Genomic DNA, 22,339 nt, shown 5'->3' with positions numbered 1-22,339 from the left:
ACTAGCAGCATCAACCCGGCGGGAGGCCGGAGCCAGAGAGGCCCAAAAGGCTGCGGAGAGAGCCGGCCGCTGAGTGTACAGCGCGCCCCCCTCCTCCTTCTTCCTTGGCCGCCCAGCCCTAAATTTCGACCAGCTTTTTCGCCTGCGGAAATCCTAGGAAGGGGGTTAGGAGCAGCTGCACCCCCCTCTCTGAAGCTGCCGCCCCCTGACTTTTCGGCGCTGCTCCCTGCCGCGTGCGCCCGGGCAGTGCACCTCGGCAGGCCCCAGCCATGTCGATGCTGCCGTCGTTCGGCTTCACGCAGGAGCAAGTGGCGTGCGTGTGCGAAGTTCTGCAGCAAGGCGGGAACCTGGAGCGTCTGGGTAGGTTCCTGTGGTCGCTCCCCGCCTGCGACCACCTGCACAAGAACGAAAGCGTGCTCAAGGCCAAGGCCGTGGTTGCCTTCCACCGCGGGAACTTCCGCGAGCTCTACAAGATCCTGGAGAGCCACCAGTTCTCGCCACACAACCATCCCAAGCTGCAGCAACTGTGGCTGAAGGCGCACTACGTAGAGGCCGAGAAGCTGCGCGGCCGGCCGCTGGGCGCGGTGGGCAAATATCGGGTGCGCCGAAAATTCCCGCTGCCGCGCACCATCTGGGATGGCGAGGAGACCAGCTACTGCTTCAAAGAGAAGTCCCGGGGTGTGCTGCGGGAGTGGTACGCTCACAATCCGTACCCCTCGCCTCGTGAGAAGCGGGAGCTGGCCGAGGCCACTGGGCTCACCACCACCCAGGTCAGCAACTGGTTTAAGAACCGGAGGCAAAGAGACCGGGCCGCCGAGGCCAAGGAAAGGTACGCGGCGTGCTTCCCGCTGCGCGGGCGACCCCGGGAAGCCTTCCTTTCCCCTCCGCCCCTTCTCGCCCCGGCTGGCACCCGCCACCGCGTCCTCCCCGCCGGCTGGAGCCCGTCCGCGGGGCGGCGCCCAGGCTTCCGCGGTACTGCAGCAAAGTTCATGAACTCTGCGATCGCTTGCTAGGGATGGGGAGTCATTTGATTTGAGCGCCCGCGCGTGGGTTTCTTGGGGTGTGAGTGTCATAGGAAATACTGGCGCTAGGTTTGTTTTTCATGCCTCCCTGGTTGGCTGGGGTGATGAGTGGGGGTGGGGGTGCGGAGTGAGTTTCAAGATCCACTACAAGGGAAGTGTTGATTGGTGTCTCGAGGAAAGGGGTTCGGTGGGGGCTGAGGGTAGCGAACCTCTGTCCTTTTGGTCCCCAGAGGGGTGGAGCTGGTCTGAGACGTCTGCTCTGCCCCCACTCCCGCCGCGTTCCTTTCTCGCTCTCTCCTGGTAGGCTTTTGGGCGAGAGGTCGCCGCTTCATTCCGCGCTAGTTGTGTACTAGGGAGGAGTTTTCAAAAGAAATTCACAGAAAATCGGGCTTTGGAAGAGCTGGCGCCTCATTATCTGGTGCCCCACGCCCAGAAAGAATTGCTCCCCTTCCTGCTACCTCGCGCGTGTCCCGGGGCCGCGGCGGGTCGGTCTGGCGGTCCGCGCCGCCGCCCGGGATGGGGAAGGGGTCTCCAGTCGCAGACTTTTCTCTGGCACGCAGAAGGCGAGCTTATTTTAACCCGTCTCCGCCTCCGCCCTCCTCGCGCGAACACCCGTGTCCACCTGGCCCGGCTCCATCCATTTGCTGTAGAGTTTCCGAACGAGATTCGGAAGAGCCCGGGGAGGTGACGGCGGCGGCGAGGGCGCTCCGGGAAGCCGAGGAGTTTTGGGGGAAACCTGAGCGCTCGGGAGGGCTGGGTTTCCTTTGTTCGCTTCCGAGTCAGGGGGGCCGCAGATGTCGCCTCTGCGGTCCCCTCTGGGTGGAACAGCACGGAGCCTGGATCCTCTCAGCGGCGGTGGGCGAGAGACTGCGAGGGCAGGGCTCCGAGAGAAAGGGGGAGACTGGCAGGCGCTGGGGTCGAGGAGGACGGGCCAGCGCTCTGAAGGCGGAAGCGGCCAGCGCTTCGACATCCCCCGGTTTACCAGCACCGAGCATCCGGACCGACGCCCGGGCACGCCGCACCGGCTCGGGCTGTGCGGGCTCTCGAAGTTTCCTCTGCTGGGAAACGGTGCGCTGTTGTGGATGTCCGACAGGGGTTTGAGAGCGGCCTGTGACGGACTCAGGACTGAGCGACTAACACGGGGACAGGGACAATACGATTCCAGTTAGACTTTAGTTACAAAAAGGCCGTCCTATAAGCCAGGCCTGAGGGCCCACTCCCTGATGAAATCGGAGAGACTGGCTGCGCTCCCTGTGTTTACTCAGGTCACCGGGCAGCTCCGGACACCACTTCCCATGACCTGTCTTGTGCCTCTGAAACCACAGCCTCCGGGCAGGGGCAGGGGAAACTCGACGTTTAATTGTTTCCTCAGATGGGAACAGGACAATTGACTTGATTCACTCTAGACATCTGCGCGTGGGGCTCTGTTTGTCCTCTGATCATTTTCTTTATCACCAACAACCCTTTGTTGGAAGACTTTCAAACTTAATTACTTCTAAATGTGGTGCTAGTGGAGAGGTATTAAAAAAAAAATAACTGCTTGAACAAAGTTTTGAAAATTATTTTTTGTTTTTCAAGTAAGTCCTACTGATCTGGCTTTCTAAAATATGGAAGAGGAAAGGACCTGGCTCCCCACTTGCTCTGTCTGTAGTTCTCCATTTCTCCTCTGCCTCCTCACTTCCCCCAGGACCCTTGGGATGGGTGGGAGGGCACAGCTCCTCCATTTGGGTATATGACTGATTGCACAATGGCCCTTTCCTCCTTCCAGCTCCCCTCTCTCCACTCACACTTTTTGTAACCTACAATTTTTTTCTATTTTTATATTTTATTTTTTTTAACCATATGGTGTTGTCCTCTATTTCTTAGGGAGAACACCGAAAACAATAACTCCTCCTCCAACAAGCAGAATCAACTCTCTCCTCTGGAAGGGGGCAAGCCGCTCATGTCCAGCTCAGAAGAAGAATTCTCACCTCCCCAAAGTCCAGACCAGAACTCGGTACTTCTGCTGCAGGGCAATATGGGCCACGCCAGGAGCTCAAACTATTCTCTCCCTGGCTTAACGGCCTCGCAGCCCAGCCACAGCCTGCAAGCCCACCAGCATCAACTCCAGGACTCCCTGCTGGGCCCCCTCACCTCCAGTCTGGTGGACTTGGGGTCTTAAGTGGGGAGGGACTGGGCCTGGAAGCAGTGACTAGGGACACCTGTAAATAGAAATCAGGAACATTTTTGCAGCTTGTTTCTGGGGTTCTCTGCGCATAAAGGAATGGTGGACTTTCACAAATATCTTTTTAAAACTCAAAACCAACAACAATCTCAAGCTTAGTCGCCTTCTTCTCTCCGACTCTTGCATTTCCCATCTCAGTGCAGAGATCAGGAAAACAAAAACCAAAAACCAAAAACCAAAAAAACCCAAACAAACAAAAGCACCCAGTCACCCCGTCTCGGTTCTGGGCAATCCATGTGCCAGCTTCAGTAGCTTTTCTTTCTTTTTTTCAGTGAATGGGAATTACAAATCAACTGGATTTTAAATATTTCCTTTTAATTTATTTATGGAAAAGTCTTTTTGGAAAGAGGAAAAGGAAATGAAGAAAGAGAGAGAGAAGTCAAAATAGTGAAAATAAGACCCTCCAGCCGGGAGGAACTGGTTGCATTCTTAAGGTGAATAGAAAAAATATGATTTTACAACCTTTTGATGGGGAAAAATTAAGTTTACATTTTTCATTATTTAGTGTTAAACACTTTTATGTAGATTAAAATGAAAGAACAGTATTAGGGGGAAAAAAAAACAAGTGCCTAAATGTCTTAATGCTCTCTGTGTAAGGCAGTTAGAAATAGCAGTGACCATTAGTAATACAACTATTTTTGTCAAATTTAGTGGGGGTTTTTGGTTGTTGTTTGTTTTCTTGGTTTTTTTTTTTTATGACAAACTTTAGAAATGTACCAATGTGAAAAAAAAAAAAAACAACACTTTCCTGAATGCCATAACTTCTCATGCCCTTGAAGCTTTCATATCTGTAGCCTACTCCTGTTAAGGGTTTCCCTTGTTGCTAGTTTCTAGCCTGCAAAAATATATGACAAATCTGGCAACCTGGTATTTGTTACTAAAACAGCATGTGTTTTCAGGTTTCTTTTCTATTGTACCTAAATCAGTCTAAATTAAAACTTAGTAGAACACCAGGAGTACGATTCTGTTTCTGAAAGGTGAGTTGTGCATTGCTGTCATTGCCCTCCCCCCCCCTTTTTTAAAGCTTTCTTACTTAATGGTTGTTGTGAATTGCAGGGTACTTTGAAGGCCACCACCTGAACCAGGAATGGTGACTGAATTGATTATGTGACAGAAAAAGAGTGAAGCTAGCTTTGGGGTATTTATTTTTTTTTTTTATTATTTAGATATGCAGTTTTGTTTACCACTAGCTCTTCTCCACCGCGTTCATATGTGAACTCAACCCTTTTGTATTAACGAATTTATAACAAGACTGTGAAAGTAAAATAATTTATCTGCTTGGGAAGAAAAGGGGGGCACTTGAACAAGGATAACAACATTGTGAATTAATCTGTATAAATAGAAAGCAGACCAGTAGGACAGGAGCTCTTTGCACTGCTGCCGGATAGTGTCCAGAAAAATCCCAGTAATCATGTAGGCTCCATATTATTTTTGCCTGGGGCAAAAATGATGTATCTTTGTATTTAGCTTTTAAATTTAGTGAAACAAATGGCATTATTTATTAAAATTCTACTCAGGATAACAGGATTGGCTTGCTTGTGCTTTGTAAAAGTATTGCTCCCCAGAGAGAGTCTATTTATTTTCTGACATGACAGTTTCATAATTTTGACTTTCCCCCATCTGTATCACTATTAATGTATTCATTTCTTTCTTACTCTTTCCTATCTTTTCTGTCCTGATCTAGGAGAGTGAGGTGTCTGTATGGGGTGGAGAGCAGAATTTAGGCCTATCTTATTATGAGGTTTTTAAAAATGTCAAATAGCTGTGACTGAGTTCAAAGGAGAAAGGATCACTGTACTTAACTGTAGTCACTTTTACTTATAAAGTCATTTTTCCCCCTCAGTGATGGACAGATGTGCACATAGCCGCTGGGAGACCATCATTTGGATTGGGAGCTCAGGGTCCCAATCTCCCTTGTTAGTGTTTTGGATCATTAAGTTGGTGTTTATTTAAGTCACTAGGGTGTTTATTCTCCATGTCTTGGGCCACGGAGAAATGCCACCCTCTGCAGGAGGGGCTCTCACAGGGGATCTCCACACATTCTTCACATTCACTCCCCAAAACAAACACCCTGCACAAAGATAGCTTTCAATGACCCTGACAGGCTTCAAAGGACACCGCGGAAATCTCCCTGGAAAATAAGGAAGGGCCAATTACTTTAATTTCTTACATGCCCTCTCTTCCTACTCCGATGACTACCCCCCACTCTTCCAGCTCTGCTTGGTATAATTTTAGACTGGTGGAAGATCTGTCTCCCTGGGCACCCGGGCCCACTTCCTGCTCCCTTGGTTGGTGAATCTTGGAAAGAAATGTCTGCAGATCTGGTGAGGAGCAGAGTGGGCCAGTTCTGTAAAAACCCCTGTGATTACTGCTTGTAAACTCGTTAAAAGGACAATTTTCTGTCGCAGTCATAAACTCTTTGTAAAATCCCTGGCACTCTATTCAGAGTGCGCATATTCCAGATGTGTTTAATAAGAAATTGCACAATATGCCTTCCTCCGCCATCACCGGCTCAGTCTGGCTAAACTAGGGACAAGCAGGAAGAGGCGAGAAAGCTGGATACTGCTGTGAGTTTTCTTGGCAATCATTTTAGAGAGATCATTGGGGGGAACTAACCACATTTTTTTTTTCCTTGAGGAAATCTTCGAGGACCAGCTGTTAAGGGACCTCCAATTTATCTTCTCCGCCTTGCAGTTTAACTGAATCAAAAGCCACTTTTCGTTTCTCCTCTGCAGTTTTCTTAATGATAGCCAAAAGTAATGAACAACGGCTTATAAATAGTGTTTTTAGGACGAAACCTTACAGCCTTTTGCCAAGTAAAATGAAAAAAAAAAAAAAAAAAAAAAAACTAGGACGATTTTTTTCCCCCCGACGTTTTAAATCTGAACACACAAATTGTTCGGGTCCCAGCTGCCTGCTCGTCTTGACCTCTTGGCTGAGAACGAAGCTTCCTAAATATTCGGAGGCAAAGAGACTTAGCTGGCAGTTAGCGCTCAAAGCCCTACGAGCTGCCAGCAAGGAGACTGGCGCCGCCGGGACAGGGCGCTGCGGGTCTTGAACCAGTTCTCCAGGCAAGGACAGCTTGGTGGTGACCCCGAGCTGAAGTGGAAAGAAAATTCCAGGAAGAGGCATTGGCATTGACGTTTATGGGCGAAGTCTATTTGCTGTGCGATGACCCTCGTTAACGCCTCTCTCCCCCGCACCTTGAGGGCCAGTCGGGCACCTGGCACTGAACCCACGCAGAGTCGCCCTTCCTCTGCTCTGCCGCCGCGACTCGGGCAGCGGCTGCGGCTGAAGGGGGCTTCACTCCTACCGCCTCCCCTGCCCGGAGGCCTTTGGTCAAGTCTGCAGGCAGAACTCCAGGTCCTGGGAATCCAAAGACTTCCACGTCGCGGGACTCGGGCTGCACAAACCTGGGGGAGCTCCTCCCGCCGCCCGCAGACTCCAGTGGCAGTTCTTGCCGCTCTGCCCTGCCGAGGCGCGGCGAGTCTGGGCGCCGCTGCTCTCTCCTGCCAGCCCTGGCCGGGCCTCTTCTCCACCAGTTCGCAGAGATCGCGCGCGGGTTCCCCATCACAGCTCAGCGCCAGGCGCGGAGCCTGGCGGCCCGGCCCGCGGAGACCTTGAGAACAGAGGCTGCGAGACTGTCCTCGAAGGACCAGTCGAGGAGGCGGGAGCCTGAGCTTCGCGGGACAATAACCTGACATCACCTTGTGTCCCCAGATCCACCTCCCCGGCCGAAGCCCGGGTCTCGCGCTTTGAGTGGTGGAGCGGAGCTAAATTCTGGGCGAGGCACGTAGGTGACCTCGGACGCACGACTGCCGGGTTGGAGCGGCCCGGGCGCGGCAAGGTGAACAGGTCCTGGCCCCTCGCTGAGCCCCGCGGGGCCAGAGGTGTGAAGGCCCTCGGGTTCTCGGACAACGCGCTTTGGGTCCAGGACAGCTGCCTGGGGCCTCGGAGCCCAGTCGGAAGGCGGCCCAGGCTCCGCCGCCTGGTCCCTACTGCCCTTCTTGCTTCAAATACGTCCCGTCTCCTTTGCTTCCTGAGGCCTTGGCCTCGGCTTTCGGATCTGTGCTTTTCACCGGCGCCTTTGGCGGAGGAGTGCGGGCCAGAGAAGGCGTCTCTTCCCCCGCTTTTCGCTAGAACGTCGACGGTCGAGGAGAGCGGCCCTGGTTCCTAGAGTCTCGGGCCTGCGGGGCCGGCACTCCCCTTCTTCGGCCGGGCCTGGTCGGACGTTTTCCCCTTGGCCGGTGGCCCTGGGCCTGGCAGCAGCCTCTTCCCCACGCGCGGCCCGGGGCCCCATCAGGGAAGGCACCAGCCGGGGCCTGCGCTGCGCTTCGGACCCGGCTGTCGCCGCTCGCATTCTGCCCTTCTTTGGTGGGGTAGGTGGCGTTGACAGGGACAGCGGGGTCAGGGTTAAGGTGAGGAGAGTCGCTGGTGGCCCGCGTGCTCTCTCTGAGCTGTTTCTCCCTTTTCTGAGCTTTCCCCAGGAGAAGACCTCAAAAAAAAAAAAAAAAAAAAAAAAAAAAAACCTCTCTCCAACCCCCTCCTCCAGCCGCCGAAAGCCAGCGGAACGGGTGGGTACCTGTGCCCATTTCGCCCCCAAAAGGCAATTCGCACCGAGGCTACCCGCGGGCTCAGTCCCTTAGCCAGCAGGTATGCTCTGAGGTCTTAGCTGGGAACTTCGGAGCCCCTCAAGAACGTAGTGACCCCTCCCCCAGTCTGACGGACTACAGTAGCTCCACCTGGAAGATTCTCCCGAGAGATGAATGAGCCAGCCAGGAACAAGGAGAGTCAAACTCTTGGGCGAATTGTTGGCTTACTGTCCGCCCAGAAAAAGCGCTGCCCTGGGAAGGCCGCGTTTTCTCTAGCGTTTTAAGCCAAGTATACACACACAATTTTGTTCCAGCTGATGAAATTGGAAACCTGTTCTCCCACTGAGGATGACAATCAGTGTTTTAGACGCTGTGGTCCTTTCAGACAGCGAAAAACAACACTACAGTAGCGTTTAAAAACAAAGAGAAAGAGACTGCTTGAGGCGCGTGGACGCCGGACTCTCCAGTTTGAGTTTCAGCTTCTTTCCTTTTAACTTGTTAATAATGGACAGCTGAGACCCCGTTCTCAGTAGGTAGAGCACAACTAACCAGAATTTGCTCCCCTCTTTGTTACCTGGGAGTCTTTTTTTCCCCACTGTCCTTCTCCTTTTGGGGAAGTGCTCATTTATTGTTTTCCTTTGCCATAACTTTAAAATAGGCTTAAAATCACATTTTTTTTTTCCTGGATCCAACAGGAAAATTAAAAGAAAAACAAAGCCAAAAAACTGAAACTCAAACATCAAAAAATCTTTTCTGGAGAAAAACTTTAACTTCAGATTTAACACAGGCTTAAACTTACCTGAAGTGGCTACCCAATTGTAATTAAAATAGTCCTATGTGATACTGGTTGCTCTCTTTGCTTCACTGCTTTTAGTAGTTGTCATTAAAAGAACAGGTAAGTAGAAAGATTCTGGCCCTTTACTTACTCTAGTAAGGAGGCACAGAAATGCACACTAGCTCCCTCCATCTGGTCCTCTGTTCTTCCAATACTAACTTAGAGATAAGTCTTCTATAGGACTGATAGAGGCTGACCCAAATAGAAGCACTCATGAATTAACACAAGTCAAATTTACTTTAATTTGCTATATAAATTTATTTTAATTTAGGATTTAAACTTGATTATGGCTTTTAAAATATCATGGTTTGTAACAGTTACAAGGGTTTTGGGGGGAAGCAGTGGTTCAGGACCTGAGCTGCTATGGATGTGGGATCTTAAAGGAAAGAAGAGCCCTAGACTACAAAGTTTTACTAAACATAGGGCATTAAACTGCTTTAGGATTCTTAAAGAGCACTGAAACCTTCTTTAACATTTTGTAGAGCTGGCCAGTCAGCATCCCTGATACAAAATCTGCAGGTTCTTGTCAGCAAGCTGGCAAAACCAACTTTGTAGGTGTTCTTTACTTTATATTAAGTGTTTTTTTGTTTTTTTTGGGGTTTTTTTTGTTTGTTTTTTGTTTTTGTTTTGTTTTGTTTTGTTTTTTTTTACAAACTCAACTACTCTCTTTTGTTCCCCTGACCCAGGCACGACTTTAGCTGCTTTGCAACACTTCGATTCTAATTTGAGTTGCCACTTATCCAAATAATCTAAATACCAGGAAAAGGCAATGGGACTGTGAAAAAAAAAAAAAAAAACAAACCAAAACCAAATAGCTGTGACATCTTTAGTTAGCCCTCACACAGATATTATATTTAAACTAGTAGCATCAGTGTGTAGTAATGCTCCCTTAACTTTTGGAACTTGTGTGTGTTATGCAGGGGTAGTGATGGGGAATGATGTGGTTGGTGGAGGTGAGCAAAAACTTACAGTGCTTGTGCAGAAAATGCCCATTTTTGAGGGGAGGTGGCATAGTCTGCAAAGTTGCTTTTGGAAGTTGCCTTGGAAAAGGCAACTTTACCTCTAAATCAAGGGGATAGTTACATGGAAGAAGCATTAGCTCGTATTTATTTAGAATGCCATGAATGTGAAAGTAGGTAACAAGTTAAAAAAATTAAGCCAGATAGAAAGTCAATGTGCCTTAGTATCTACGAAGTGAAAAGAACATTTAAACAATTGAAGCCTTGTCTGTCTGCAGATATGTGTGGTGAATATTTTCTATGCATTGCTGATGCTATATAAACATAACATGCTTCCTCCTAAAGTCAAGTTCTTCATTTTAATTGAAGAATAATATTGCTCAGGGCTCTACCTCTGAGTACAAATAGCTAATCTAAGAAAATCAGTTCTGGGAATCTGGAACCAATGGCTGATTTCAAAATAAACATACAAAATCTTCATAAAGAAAGCCAGAAGGATTATTTTTACATACAATATATCTCGAGATTTCTCACACAAAAAAATCTCTTATGAAAAAACTAAAAGCCTGAATGACAATGTGGTCCCCTTACCATACTTCTGTTTTAAAAAATCAGTCTGTTTAAAGACTCCAAAACCGTCTTTGTTAACTTTTCCAATATTAATGTATCTTAGAAGCAAATCTGTATGGATTTCCCTTTTCCTTCTAATTAATTTTTTTTTCCAGGAAGGGAAAGAGTTATAGGACAAAGAGAAGTAGGATGAATAGAAAATAAAGATATAATTTAAAATTTGTATTATAATACAAATATTGTATTATAATATTTAGCAATTAAACAGTATCCACACACACAGCAAAGAACACTAGTATGCTAACTTTCTGTTTTTGAGCAACTAAGGCAATTTTTAAAAATTAAATTCTAATACAGAGCCCAACAAGGATGCTCAACAAGGTTGACTTAGGGAAGAGTCTGGGAGAGGGAAAACACCCATTTACAGACATTTCATAGAAACCTATAAGGTAAAGGTTTTCTTTTAACTAGTTAAACCCAACTACACTGACATCAGGAAGAGAGGAGGAATCTACCTAAGTTCAGAGACCACACCTATGGCTTCTTTCAGTAGGTAGAACCAAGTGACAGGAATATGCCCCATTCTCTCCTGGTTCCTTCATGCTCCAAGTCCCACTAAGATGGGAACCCCACAAACGAAGAAATTGCCAAGTTGAGCCAGATGTAAAGATGTTCCCTCCAATTTTCATTCGGGTCATTTGATGTGAATGTGTGTTGGGTTTTCTGAAAATTTATTTTTAGTTCCCTTGGGGGACAAGAAAGAGTTAATTTGTTTTCTGACAGGTTTCACACTGTGGGCAGGTCTGCCAAAAGGAGAGGAAACAGAGAACAGCCCTGTGATTAATTCTACCTGTTTTTCCCATGAGCGATCACCTGCTCCAGGGGTCATGAATAGCAGGTAGCACTCCCTCTCCAGGGCTCTGAGAGCTTCGTTTGTTTGGTGACAGCTGAGTGACAAGGCCTGAAACCCGAGCCCATCGCCTGGCCTGATGGGGGGATAAAAACCCTGGATGTTCCCTCAAACATTTCAGGAAATGAAAGTTGTAACGCGATCCCTCCTGCGCCCACATCTCCCCCAGCAAACACAAAAGCTCAAAGGAGCCTTCTCGGATTGAATTCGGCCTAGAGTTGATGGAGGGAAAGCGGAGCCCGGTGCGGGCTTGGGGGAGGAGAGAGGAGAAGGTTGGGGCTGCGGCGGGCAGGCTTTCAGAGCTGGGGAAGGAGAGGTGAGCGGGGAGAGAGCTGGCCGCAGGAGGTCCGGGGGCCGCCCGGGGCCCACTTCCACGCCGCGTCCCAAGCGCCCTGCGCCTTCGGAGCGCGTGGGCCGCCGCCGCCGCCACGGTCACGTCTGTCGTTAGGGTCAACTCTGAGTAAGGAGGGAAACCCGCGGCCTCAGGCCCAGCACAGTCCCCTGCCTTGTAGCGCGGCCTCTCCATCCGGGCCTAGAGCCTCGGGCTGGCGGCTGCGCAGGCCCGGGCCCAAGGTTTGGGCGCAGGCTTGGCTGGGCGGAGGCTTTGGCACCCCGCGCCAGCTCTTAGGCCGAGGTGTCCTTCCCGACCCCACCCGAGGCCCGCGCAGGGTGAGCTGCCGGGATCCTGAGGCCGAGCGGGGACAAGGCGCGGGCCTCACTCAGCGCCCTCGCGCTCGGCCGCCCCCGTCAGTCAGCAGCATCCATCTGCTTCCTGGCCTCACCCGCACTGACCGTGCAAGCTCCCCGGCCGCGGTTGGGACATGGGGTGGAGAGGGTGGGGGTACTGAGAGAAAACGTTGCTGAGAAGCTGACGCTCAGAATCCCACGCGGCCCGCCAAACTTGGGTCGTACTCTCCTGTCAATCACCGCGCCCTGGCCCGGCGCACCCTCGGGTTTGGTAGAAGAAGTAAACCCGAGACCCCGAAGGACGCTCCCTAACCTGGACAGCTGCGACTGCTTGTTTTCTTACATTACAGAAATTTTCTTTTCCCATCTCTCTCTCCAGCCTTCATGGAGTCTAGGCAGGTGGTTTTTTGTTTTTGTTTTTGTTTTTAAAGTAGAAAGACATTACAGAGAGAACTGAAATAGGAATCAGAGTAATGCACTGTCACAGATCCATTACCGAGACACGCTTGCAAACTGTGTGACTTTGCACCAGTTACCTAACTGCTCTGATCCTCAACCGGAAAATACGAACTATGATAACTTACCCTGAAGGGGTACTGGGAAGCTTAAATGAGCGGAAGTATTAAATGTGAAGGCTTGGCACAATAGTCATTTAATGAATAGTAGCTATAATTATAACATGCTTGAAGCCTCCTTAGACTTGCACAAAGCCGCCTGGGAGAATTCCCATGATGCTAGCGTTTCCAGTGAGGGAAGATTATGGTCCCTTCCTCCTCTTGTCTGAAACACTGAAAGAGGCACAAGGTACTGTAATGGAGACCTAAGGTCTGATTAGCTTTTGGGAGTAGTCAAAGCTGAAATTTATTTCTTGAAGCTCTGAGTCTAGAATTTTCTATTTTGACTCAAGTAATTTAATTCTGGAATGATATTTATATCTACAATGCTTGAATTTTGTCATCTGAACACTTATGTAGATGCCATCATATACGGTAGAATTCCATTGACGAAAAGTAAAACCCACTTAAATGTGCCTGAAAATGACAAATTACTTAGAGGGGAATAAAGCATTCAGCTGAGTAGAGAACTTAAGACCCCACCTAAATGTGTCAACATAAGTGTAGAATAAGAAAGTACTTTGAAGATTTAATGCTTTAGTGATGTTAACACAGTGCTGGATATAATAGCACCTGATAAATATTTTTTGAGTAAATGAATGGGCTGCTGAAATGACAGAGTCTTTAGATAGAACACAATTCCCAGAGTTGGAATTGTGCAGGACCCTCTTGGGTACATTTCTTCTCTTGTGACACTCTCTAATAATCACCAGGGATAAATAGCTCATTTTGACATATTGCACATCCTTCTCTGATTTCAAGGACTTTCTCATTCAGGTATTATTGAAAGCAAAGTGCATAGCTGAAATTTGTATGGGCAAATGAGAGAGAGAGAGGGAGGGAGAACTTTTTTCTGGTATTATGTTGGGATTTACTTTTACTGATAGGTAGAATAACCCCAGCAAAAATAACAATAGAGCTCAAAGAGTAGGTGATGCATACATGTGGTAGATGTCTTTAGGGATGGGTATATACCGCATTCCCTTCACAATGATTTCATTGTCATTATTGGAAGAAGCATTTTGTATTCAATTCTTTAACACTAACTTTTCCTCCAGCATTTTCATTTTTTCAAGTATCCTAGCCAACTCAAGACTGTACATATTTAAGTTTTAGTTTAGAGAAGTTGATAGATTTATAGTCAATTACTATACACACTCAAGAAGAGTTCAACTTTTTTTGTTTGTTTAGTAATAAACCCTATGTTACATTCATAATTTCCTTGGGGTAGAAGAAGAGAGAGAAGGGGTGCCTGGGTGGCTCAGTGGGTTAAAGCCTCTGCCTTCAGCTCAGGTCATGATCCCAAGGTCCTGGGATCAAGCCCCACATTAGGCTCTCTGCTTTGCGGGGAGCCTGCTTCCTCCTTTCTCTCTCTCTCTCTCTGCCTGCCTCTCTGCCTACTTGTGACCTCTGTCTGTCAATAAATAAATAAAATCTTAAAAAAAAAAAAAAGAAGAAGAAGAAGAGAGAGAAGGTGAGTGTTTAGGAATTTACCAGAAAGGTCTGTTATATACATGTACTCTATCTTATGTCTGCAGAATTGCACTTGTCCACAAAAGTGCTTATTTTTGGGAAATACATGTTGTAACATTACTTTTATTTGCAAAGTAAAGATTTGGATGTAAGCAGTACACAGAAACGAATAGAAAAAGTGGGAGTTCAAGCCCATTACTTTTAAGAATGTGTCCCATGATCAGAGAAACATTTGGTAGGAACTATGACTATATTGGTGCTAGGTCATTTGCATATTATGAAATGATTTGCATAGTGCCAGGGCCAGGAGTTCTCAGAATTATGCTTTCTGTCACTGCTTTTAACATGACTGAAAGAAAGAAATATGTAGGGTTTTTTTTTCTTTCCAAGTTTTTTCAGCATCTACATGTTTGGAAACGAAAATATGTCCCTGTATTCCCTCAAAAAATGAAGAGAAATAAGTATGAGCATTTTATGCCGAGGAATAAGTTGATTTAAATTAGATTATACTTCGCAGAGGGTGCTTCAAGGAGGTTTGGGTAGATTCCAAACTTTAGCATATCATTCAAGAAATTAAAGGCCTCAGGGCATTCCAAAAGGCATGTCCGCTCTAAATCAGCTTTAGTTTATTTCAAATAAAAAAATATATGAGTGAACTTGAAGGCTGGATAAAGAGTGGAGTCTTATTTCTGCTTTACAGATGTATCATCGTGGAATAAAATAAGTGTGGAAATCCAGACCCCTTGATTTTAGAATTTCTCTAAAGGATTGATATATATGTGCTGAGGCAGTACTTCCTGTTCAACCACTTAACCATCACGAAGCTGAAAGACTTATTTGTCAATATGCTCAGAAGTATAAAAACTTTCTTTCCACTGGAAATTAGTTATAACTAAAATGAATTAGCCCGCATGGAGTACTCAGAAGATAACATGCTGGATGTTTTCAACTATATTTCATGACGCATGACATTTTATGATTTTAATTATAGGTCAATTTCAAATACTTGACCCGTCCTTTAACTCCTGAAAGCATTATTTTCCTTTTGATTAAGGCCAAAAACAATGGAGAAATAAGTAAATTTCTTTTTTAAAAAAGATTTATTTATGTACTTATTTGACAGACAGAGATCACAAGTAGGCTGAGAGGCAGGCAGAGAGAGAGGAGGAAGCGGACTCCCTGCTGAGCAGAGAGCCCAATGTAGGGCTCCATCCCAGGATTCTGGGATCATGACCTGAGCCAAAGGCAGAGGCTTTAACCCACTGAGACACCCAAGAAATTTGAAGTTTTCAGCATTAGCTGAGCTAAGCAAGGAATGAAATGAAATACAAATACTTCATTTTTCAAAGTTCAAGTTTTTAGCATTTATGTGGTAGTAAACTTACTGTAAAAACATGCATATGACAAATGTTATAATTTGTGATCATCTCCTCTTTAAAAAAAATACAAACCATGCATGACTTTGGACTTATAAAGACTTGAATTTGAATGATTACCTAAAATAGAGGGATAAAGTATAGTAAAACAAAAGTATGAAATTTTTGTGAAGATATGAACAAAACTCACAACAAGACTCAAGGTTGATTCTAATCTTCCATTACACTTCTTAACAACAACACAAATGATTAAGAAAGACTTATTTTCTTTGCTTATGCTCTCAGCCATACTTCCCCTGAGAAGTATACCAACGGAAATATGGTAATGAGGATTAGGAGAATCAAATACTGCTAGTCCGTGGTGGGGTGGGGACACCATGAATTGTATTACCTGGCAAAGTAGAGGTAAAATGTCCATAAAACAGCCTCTCAGATTCAGTTTGTCTCGAAGTATGTTGTGAAATACAGTGTTGTTCTTGTTGTTTAAGATTTTATTTATTTGACAGAGAGAGAGAGAGATCACAAGTAGGCAGAGAGGCAGGCTAAGAGAGAGAGGGGAAGCAGGCTCCTTGCTCAGAAGAGAGACTGATGCAGGGGTGGATCCCATTACCCTGAGATCATGACCTGGGCCAAAGGCAGAGGCTTAACTCACTGAGCCAACCAGGTGCTCCAATTCACGGTTTTTGGTACAGTTATATATACCCATTGGTTCTCAAGAATTAAACAAAGTTGGGGTGGGCCAACCCTTGTTCAAAAGGACAGGTGGTACTAGAGGTTTTGGGGTTTATGGTTTCCTGTGGGAAATTCTTTTGGTGATGGCATTCCCTTATAAAGAATGGATACAGAGGTAGAAGTTCCCAAGCCTAATCTATAGCTCCTTGTTGGTTTACAGGCCAGTCTATATCGTGAAGGTTAATTTGATGCAGGTTATTTGTAATTCCAGCACTGGCCTTCTTTGACTAAACATACCAACTGGTTAAAATTTGAAATTATATCTTTCATCCATTAAGAGAAGAGTGTTCTAACATGCCAAATTTCTTAGCTGAGAAAGAAAACCTCAAGTTCTGACCACATAATTCACTTTAATCTTCTTTAGTGCTCTTGGAAATGGTATCAACAATCCTGGTATCCTGGCTGAAGATTCAAGTTTAAGACCTTCCCATGCTCCTTTATGTTCCAGACATAACTGGAAGTGGTATTTATTCTTTACTTCCTGTTCTAGACTTTAGTATGGCTTTTTTTTTTTTTTTAAAGATTTTATTTATTTATTTGACAGAGATCACAAGTAGGCAGAGAGGCAGGCAGAGAGAGGGGAATGGAAGCAGGCTCCCTGCTGAGCGGAAAGCCCAATGCGGGCTGGATCCCAGGACCTTGGGACCATGACCTGAGCCGAAGGCAGAGGCTTTAACCCACCGAGCCACCCAGATGCCCCTAGTATGGTATTTTAAAAAAAATTATTATTATTATGTTTTTTGTGTGGACTGCTGTTAAACTAAAGGCTGAGGAAGTTTTTAAAGATTTTCTGTTTAGGCATATTTTAATTGATTTAACCTCTTAAAACCGAACAAATTAATTTTAATTACTTCAAATTCTTCTTATGGGAGAAAAATATAAAAACTTCCAAATTTTGGGTAAATTATTGAGATTATGATATTAATGGCTACATGTAAATATGTATGTCTACCAGCACTACCAGATTGGTACATTTCATTGGTAAGGAAAAAAAAAATCAGTTACTGGATTTTATAGAAATCAATGGATCATCAGGATGAATGAAGTACCATATCAGATAAAGTACATCCATGTCTCTACTCAGTGTTGAAAAAGGTCTTATGCTGGATCAGCTGTTAACTTATTTTTTATCTTTTTAAAGATTTTATTTATTTATTTGACAGAGAGAGAGAGGCCACAAGTAGGCAGAAAGAGAGAGAGGGGAAGCAGGCTCCCTGCTGAGCAGAGAGCCCAAGGCAGGACTAATCCCAGGACCCTGAGACCAGGGTCTTTCTCAGCTGAGGGCAGAGGCTTAACCCACTGAGTCACCCAGGCGATCCTGGATCAGCTATTTAGAGAAAATAGACAAGACCAGCAAAGAATTTCTAGTGGTAATGTATGGAAAGTAAGCGATCACTGTAACTTACTTATTTTCTCAGCAGTTTGACTTATGTAGTCCTTTCTTAAAACCTGTATCCTTTTCGTTATCTCTTCCTTTTGCACACATCTTCATAAACATTGCAGGTAGATTTGATGCACTTGCCCTTACAAATAGAAATACGCACTATCTTTACTGAATGATTGATTTGTTCATCAACAGTGGGCAGTTAATTAAGGCTGGTGGGAGGAGACACTGCAGTTGGTGATGAAGGTGGATTAAAAAGGATAAGAGGAAATATTTTCTCTTCTTTCATGATAAGGTTGTGCCTCTAATTAGCCAAAGATTTAAAAACGGAAAAAGGTAATGCTAGAAGGGATTAGATGATTGAGTGAACTTTTCTGGGCTTGTGCTGCTTGGTTGAGCTGATCACTTTGCATATAGAAAGCAGACATGTCAGCACAGCGATCTCTGTTAAATGTCGTCTGGCCCCTTTGCTTTCACCAGAAATGAATCCAAATATTTAGATATGCTCTCAGTTACAATTGAATTAGAAAATTTGCCTAGAATGAAATCTTAGAACAAATGAAATTTGTAGCCATGTATATATAAGAAATGATAATAAATGTAAAGTTTAAAACAATAAACTTCTCATGAAATTTCAAACTCAGTACTGTCTTTGTTTATGATGGATGCAAGGTTAAGGGGTGGAACGATGTATCTTTAGCCCTCGTAGGAAAGGTTTTCTACCTCGAGAATTCCGCAGTAGTTAGAAAACCACCATTGAGAAAGGTCTTTCTCCTGCAACTAGTGTAATTTAAAGTGGTTGTCTCAGAAAGAATCTGCCCATGGCCACCAGCTAATTCAGAGAATTGAGGTCACATTTACTTAAAACAGTTGACCAGTTAAATACAAAGAAAGCTTTTCTTTATAACAATGAGTGCAGAATTATGGTTAAAAATGTTATTCATGAGCAATCCACAAAATGGTTCTTGGGTCAAATGTACCATTAAGTGGGATGCAACCATATATAGGATAGCCTTATCTCCCTGTCCAGTCTCTCTGATGAGATTGTGCTGGAGGAAACTGAAAACTGTTCAGGTAGCTGAATGACTGCCCTTCAGATAGATAGACTGTCCCTGAGAAATGGGAAGCATAATCATATAGAAAGCATCATGGTAGTATCACATATTTTATAACAAAAGCATAGACTGGTTTCACTGAGTTGCATATAATCTATATATATAGGATATATATATATATATATATATATATATATATATACACACATATATTTGTGTGTGTATATATATATATATAAAACATATAGCACTCATGTTTGGAGGATAAACATTTTTATTCTAAAAATTTTAAAAAGAAGATCTTTGTCTTTACATGTGACTCTAGACTTTTTCTAGGAATGGTTTTCATTAAAAAAAAAAAAAAAGGGAACAAAAACAAACAAAAATGCTACCAGGGCACTCCAGGAAGGTGTTAATAGTAAATATTCGTAAGGTAATGAGAGAAAGATTTTTATCTAACTAGATTTGGTGAATTTATTGGTAAACTGTGTATTAAACCAGGAAAATAAATCCAATGCAAACAGAGTACGTTTAGGGAATACTTGTAGTTGGATGGTTTAACAAGTATAAGTATGTGTATGAGCCAAAGTTACACTTTTTTTTTTTTTTTAAGATTTTATTTATTTATTTGACAGATCACAAGTAGGCAGAGAGGCAGGCAGAGAGAGGAAGGGAAGCAGGCTCCCTGCTGAGCAGAGAGCCCGACTTGGGGCTCTATCCCAGGACCCTGGGACCATGACCTGAGCTGAAAGCAGAGGCTTTAACCCACTGAGCCACCCAGGTGCCCCCAAAGTTACACTTTTAAAATCAGATTCTTCCAAGTGCCTAAGATTGTGTCTACATAAAGCAAGCATCACAATTCTGTTAAAACAACAACAACAAACAAAAAACAAAAACAAAAAAACAAAAAACTACTCCAAACCCAGTGAAACTGGCCATTTGGCAGCCTAGAAAGCAAAATGCTTATTAAACTGAATGTTCCAATTTTATAAATAGCTTGTAAATTTAAATTAGGCAGGCAGTTTCCTTGCCCTCTTTCCCCCACCCCTCAGTAAGCCATGTGTTAAGGTTGTTTTAGGCTGCCAGGGTTCCATTTCTCTATTTTTATGCTTTTATTTTTATCTTAAAAAATTTTTTTATTTAAAATAAACTCTATCCCCAAGTGGGGCTCAAACTCTTGACCCCAAGATCAAGAGTTGCATGCTCTCTGGACTGAGCCAGCCAGGTGCCCCCATATTTCTACACTTTTAAATTTATTTCTATATTTTATTTTTATTTTTATTCTTAAAGATTTTGTATATTTATGTGACAGAGAAAGACACAGCAAGAGAGGGAACACAAGCCGGGGGGAGTGGGAGAGGGAGAAGCAGGTTTCCCACCCAGGAGGGAGCCAGATGTGGGGCTTGAGCCCAGGACTCTAGGATCGTGACCTGAGTCGAAGGCAGACACACAATAATTGAGCCACCCAGGTGCCCTCTTTCTATACGTTAAAGAGATATGCCAGCAACCCGAAAGCCTTTCTGTGCCCAGCATCTTGGCAAAGTCAACTTATTGGGAGTGTAACTTAGGCAAAATACATAATTTCTTTTATTGCAATTCTCTAACCTATTGGTCACCTTGTTAAGATATCAGTGTGACTAGGAAAAAAATATGAGGTTCTAGATAACTCATGAAAGCAAGCATGACTTACAGAATGATTGTTGTTTTTAAGGTTCTTGGTGTTTAAAGCTTTATTGTCACCTTTGATGTCTACTCCAAATAACTCAGTATTTACCTTTTCAAAAAGAACTTCTGGTATTATTTCTAGAAGCAATGATTATGTTCTCAATATATCCCTTCTCATCTTATTCAGGAGAGGGTTAGAGAGTCTAGTACATTAGACATCAAAGGGTCTAGGACTGGGGCTAAAAATCCCAATATATCTCATGGATTCTCAAATTGTCCACTTTCAGATGGCATTGGCATACAGTGATTTGAGGACTTTGTCTTGGACAACTTCAGAAGATGGCATTAGAGTTCCTTTTTATTTCTTCTTCCCCTTGACAAGAAAATCTTGACCCTAGTGATTTATAAAACAATCTACACACATCATTTTCCTTCTGAGTATTCAATCCATGTCTCTAGGGTGCTCTCAGGTTGTCAGAAGCTGATATCAGAGGCTGCCTGTTCTTCGTTTAAGGTTCAGGTAAGGTATTCATAATAAGACCTGATCCACATGCAGGATCTGGGGATAGTCTCATCAGCCTGTACGTTTCCAAAATCTTGTTCTTGACTCTTCCCCTGCTCCTGTTTTCTACTGAACTTAATTTACCTTTGTGTTCTTTCTTTTCTCCTTCATAATGTGAAGTTTTAGAGAATAAATGGCATCCAAGGGAAGATAAGGAAAATGATCAACATCTCTCCTATGAGAGGGTGCATTTTATTTGTCTTGGTATGACCCAGGTTGGGTTCAAGCACCTAGATGATGCTTAATAGATGCACTTTGAGTGGATGTAAGAATAATATTCAGTGAATGATAGGAACATTTCTATGTACAGCACAAGAGGGAACAGATAGGCGCTGCTAGGCAAGATTGAGATGAGACTATAGGAAAAACCATGTGACTCCAAGGAGTTCAGGACACAAGAACACTTTATTTGGGAAAGCTGTAAGCCCTTATATTGGGATCATTTAAAGAATAAAAGATGGTTATTTTTGTAAAGTGGTCTTATCTAGAGAGTCAAAGATCCAATGTTTCTGTATTGCTGTCCCACTGATGTGTTTCTTTATATTGTAAACAATTACAAGGAGTGATTCTTTCACAAACTAAAGTTTGAGATTAATGGTTCCAAATAATATTTCCATTATAGAGCCCAGGCCATCATCATCTCTTACCTGGATTCCTATAATAGCCCTCCATCTCCCCACAGTTATACTCCCTCTCCAGTATATTCTTCAAACAGAAGCAGACAGAGTGAGCTTGAATTATGTCACTGCTTTAAGTCCTTCAGTGACTTTCCATTATACTTAAAATTAAGTCTAGGGGCACCTGGGTGGCTCAGTTGGTTAAGCGTCTACCTTTGGCTCAGGTCATGATCCCAGGGTCCTGGGATGGAGTCCCACATCAGGCTTCCTGCTCAGTGGGGAGTCTGCTTCTCCCTCTCCCTCCCTTCTCCTCACCATTTGTGCTCTCTCTCCCTCTGTCTTGCTCTCTCAAATGAAGAAATAAAATCTTTTTTAAAAAAAAGATTTTAGGGGCACCTGGGTGGCTCAGTGGGTTAAGCCTCTACCTTCGGCTCAGGTCATGATCCCAGGGGCCTGGGATCGAGTCCCGCATAGGGCTCTCTGCTCAGCAGGGAGCCTGCTTCTCCTCATCTCTCTCTCTGTCTGTCTCTCTGCCTATTTGTGATCTCTCTCTCTGTCAAATAAAGAAATAAAATCTTAAAAAAAAAAAAGATTTTATTTCTTTATTTGACACAGAGAGATCACAGGTAGGTAGAGAGGCAGGCAAAGAGGGAAGGGGAAGCAGGCTCCCTGTTGAGTAGAGAGCCCAATGTGGGGCTCCATTCCAGGACCTGAGCCGAAGGCAGAGGCTTAACCCACTGAGCCAAATAAATAAATAAAATCTTAAAAAAAAATTAAGTCTAAACTTCTCTCTGTTGCCTTGAAGGTCCTGCATAATCTTTTTTGTTAATCTTATTTCATACTCCCCTCCAGTCACCATACTTCAGTTCTACAAGCTTTGAGTGCCTTAAACAAGCCAAAGTCATTCACTCTTCTAAGACTGCAGACATTGTTTCCTCTAACCATTAGGAGTGCTCCTCTCCTGCCTAATCCTTCCTGCCACTCGAGTGTTACTTCTCTGAGAGGTCTTTTCTCTAAGTATAGCAGGGGAATTAAGGTACATATGGCTGCAAATGTCAGAAA

General features: G+C 44.5%; 1 protein-coding gene across 1 annotated transcript; it reads left to right on the top strand.

The window, feature by feature from the left end:
* On the top strand, nt 1-4,199 carry SIX1 (SIX homeobox 1). The gene is made up of 2 exons (XM_059371297.1): nt 1-829; nt 2,889-4,199. The coding sequence occupies exons 1-2, from the start codon at nt 270-272 to the stop codon at nt 3,181-3,183; spliced, it is 855 nt and encodes a 284-aa protein (XP_059227280.1). The 5' UTR covers nt 1-269; the 3' UTR covers nt 3,184-4,199.
* The last annotated feature ends 18,140 nt before the right edge of the window (nt 4,200-22,339 follow it).

This window comes from Mustela nigripes, chromosome 13 (assembly GCF_022355385.1).
Source record: "Mustela nigripes isolate SB6536 chromosome 13, MUSNIG.SB6536, whole genome shotgun sequence".
In the NCBI taxonomy this organism is placed as follows: domain Eukaryota; kingdom Metazoa; phylum Chordata; class Mammalia; order Carnivora; family Mustelidae; genus Mustela; species Mustela nigripes.
This window is presented reverse-complemented; position numbering and strand designations above follow the sequence as displayed.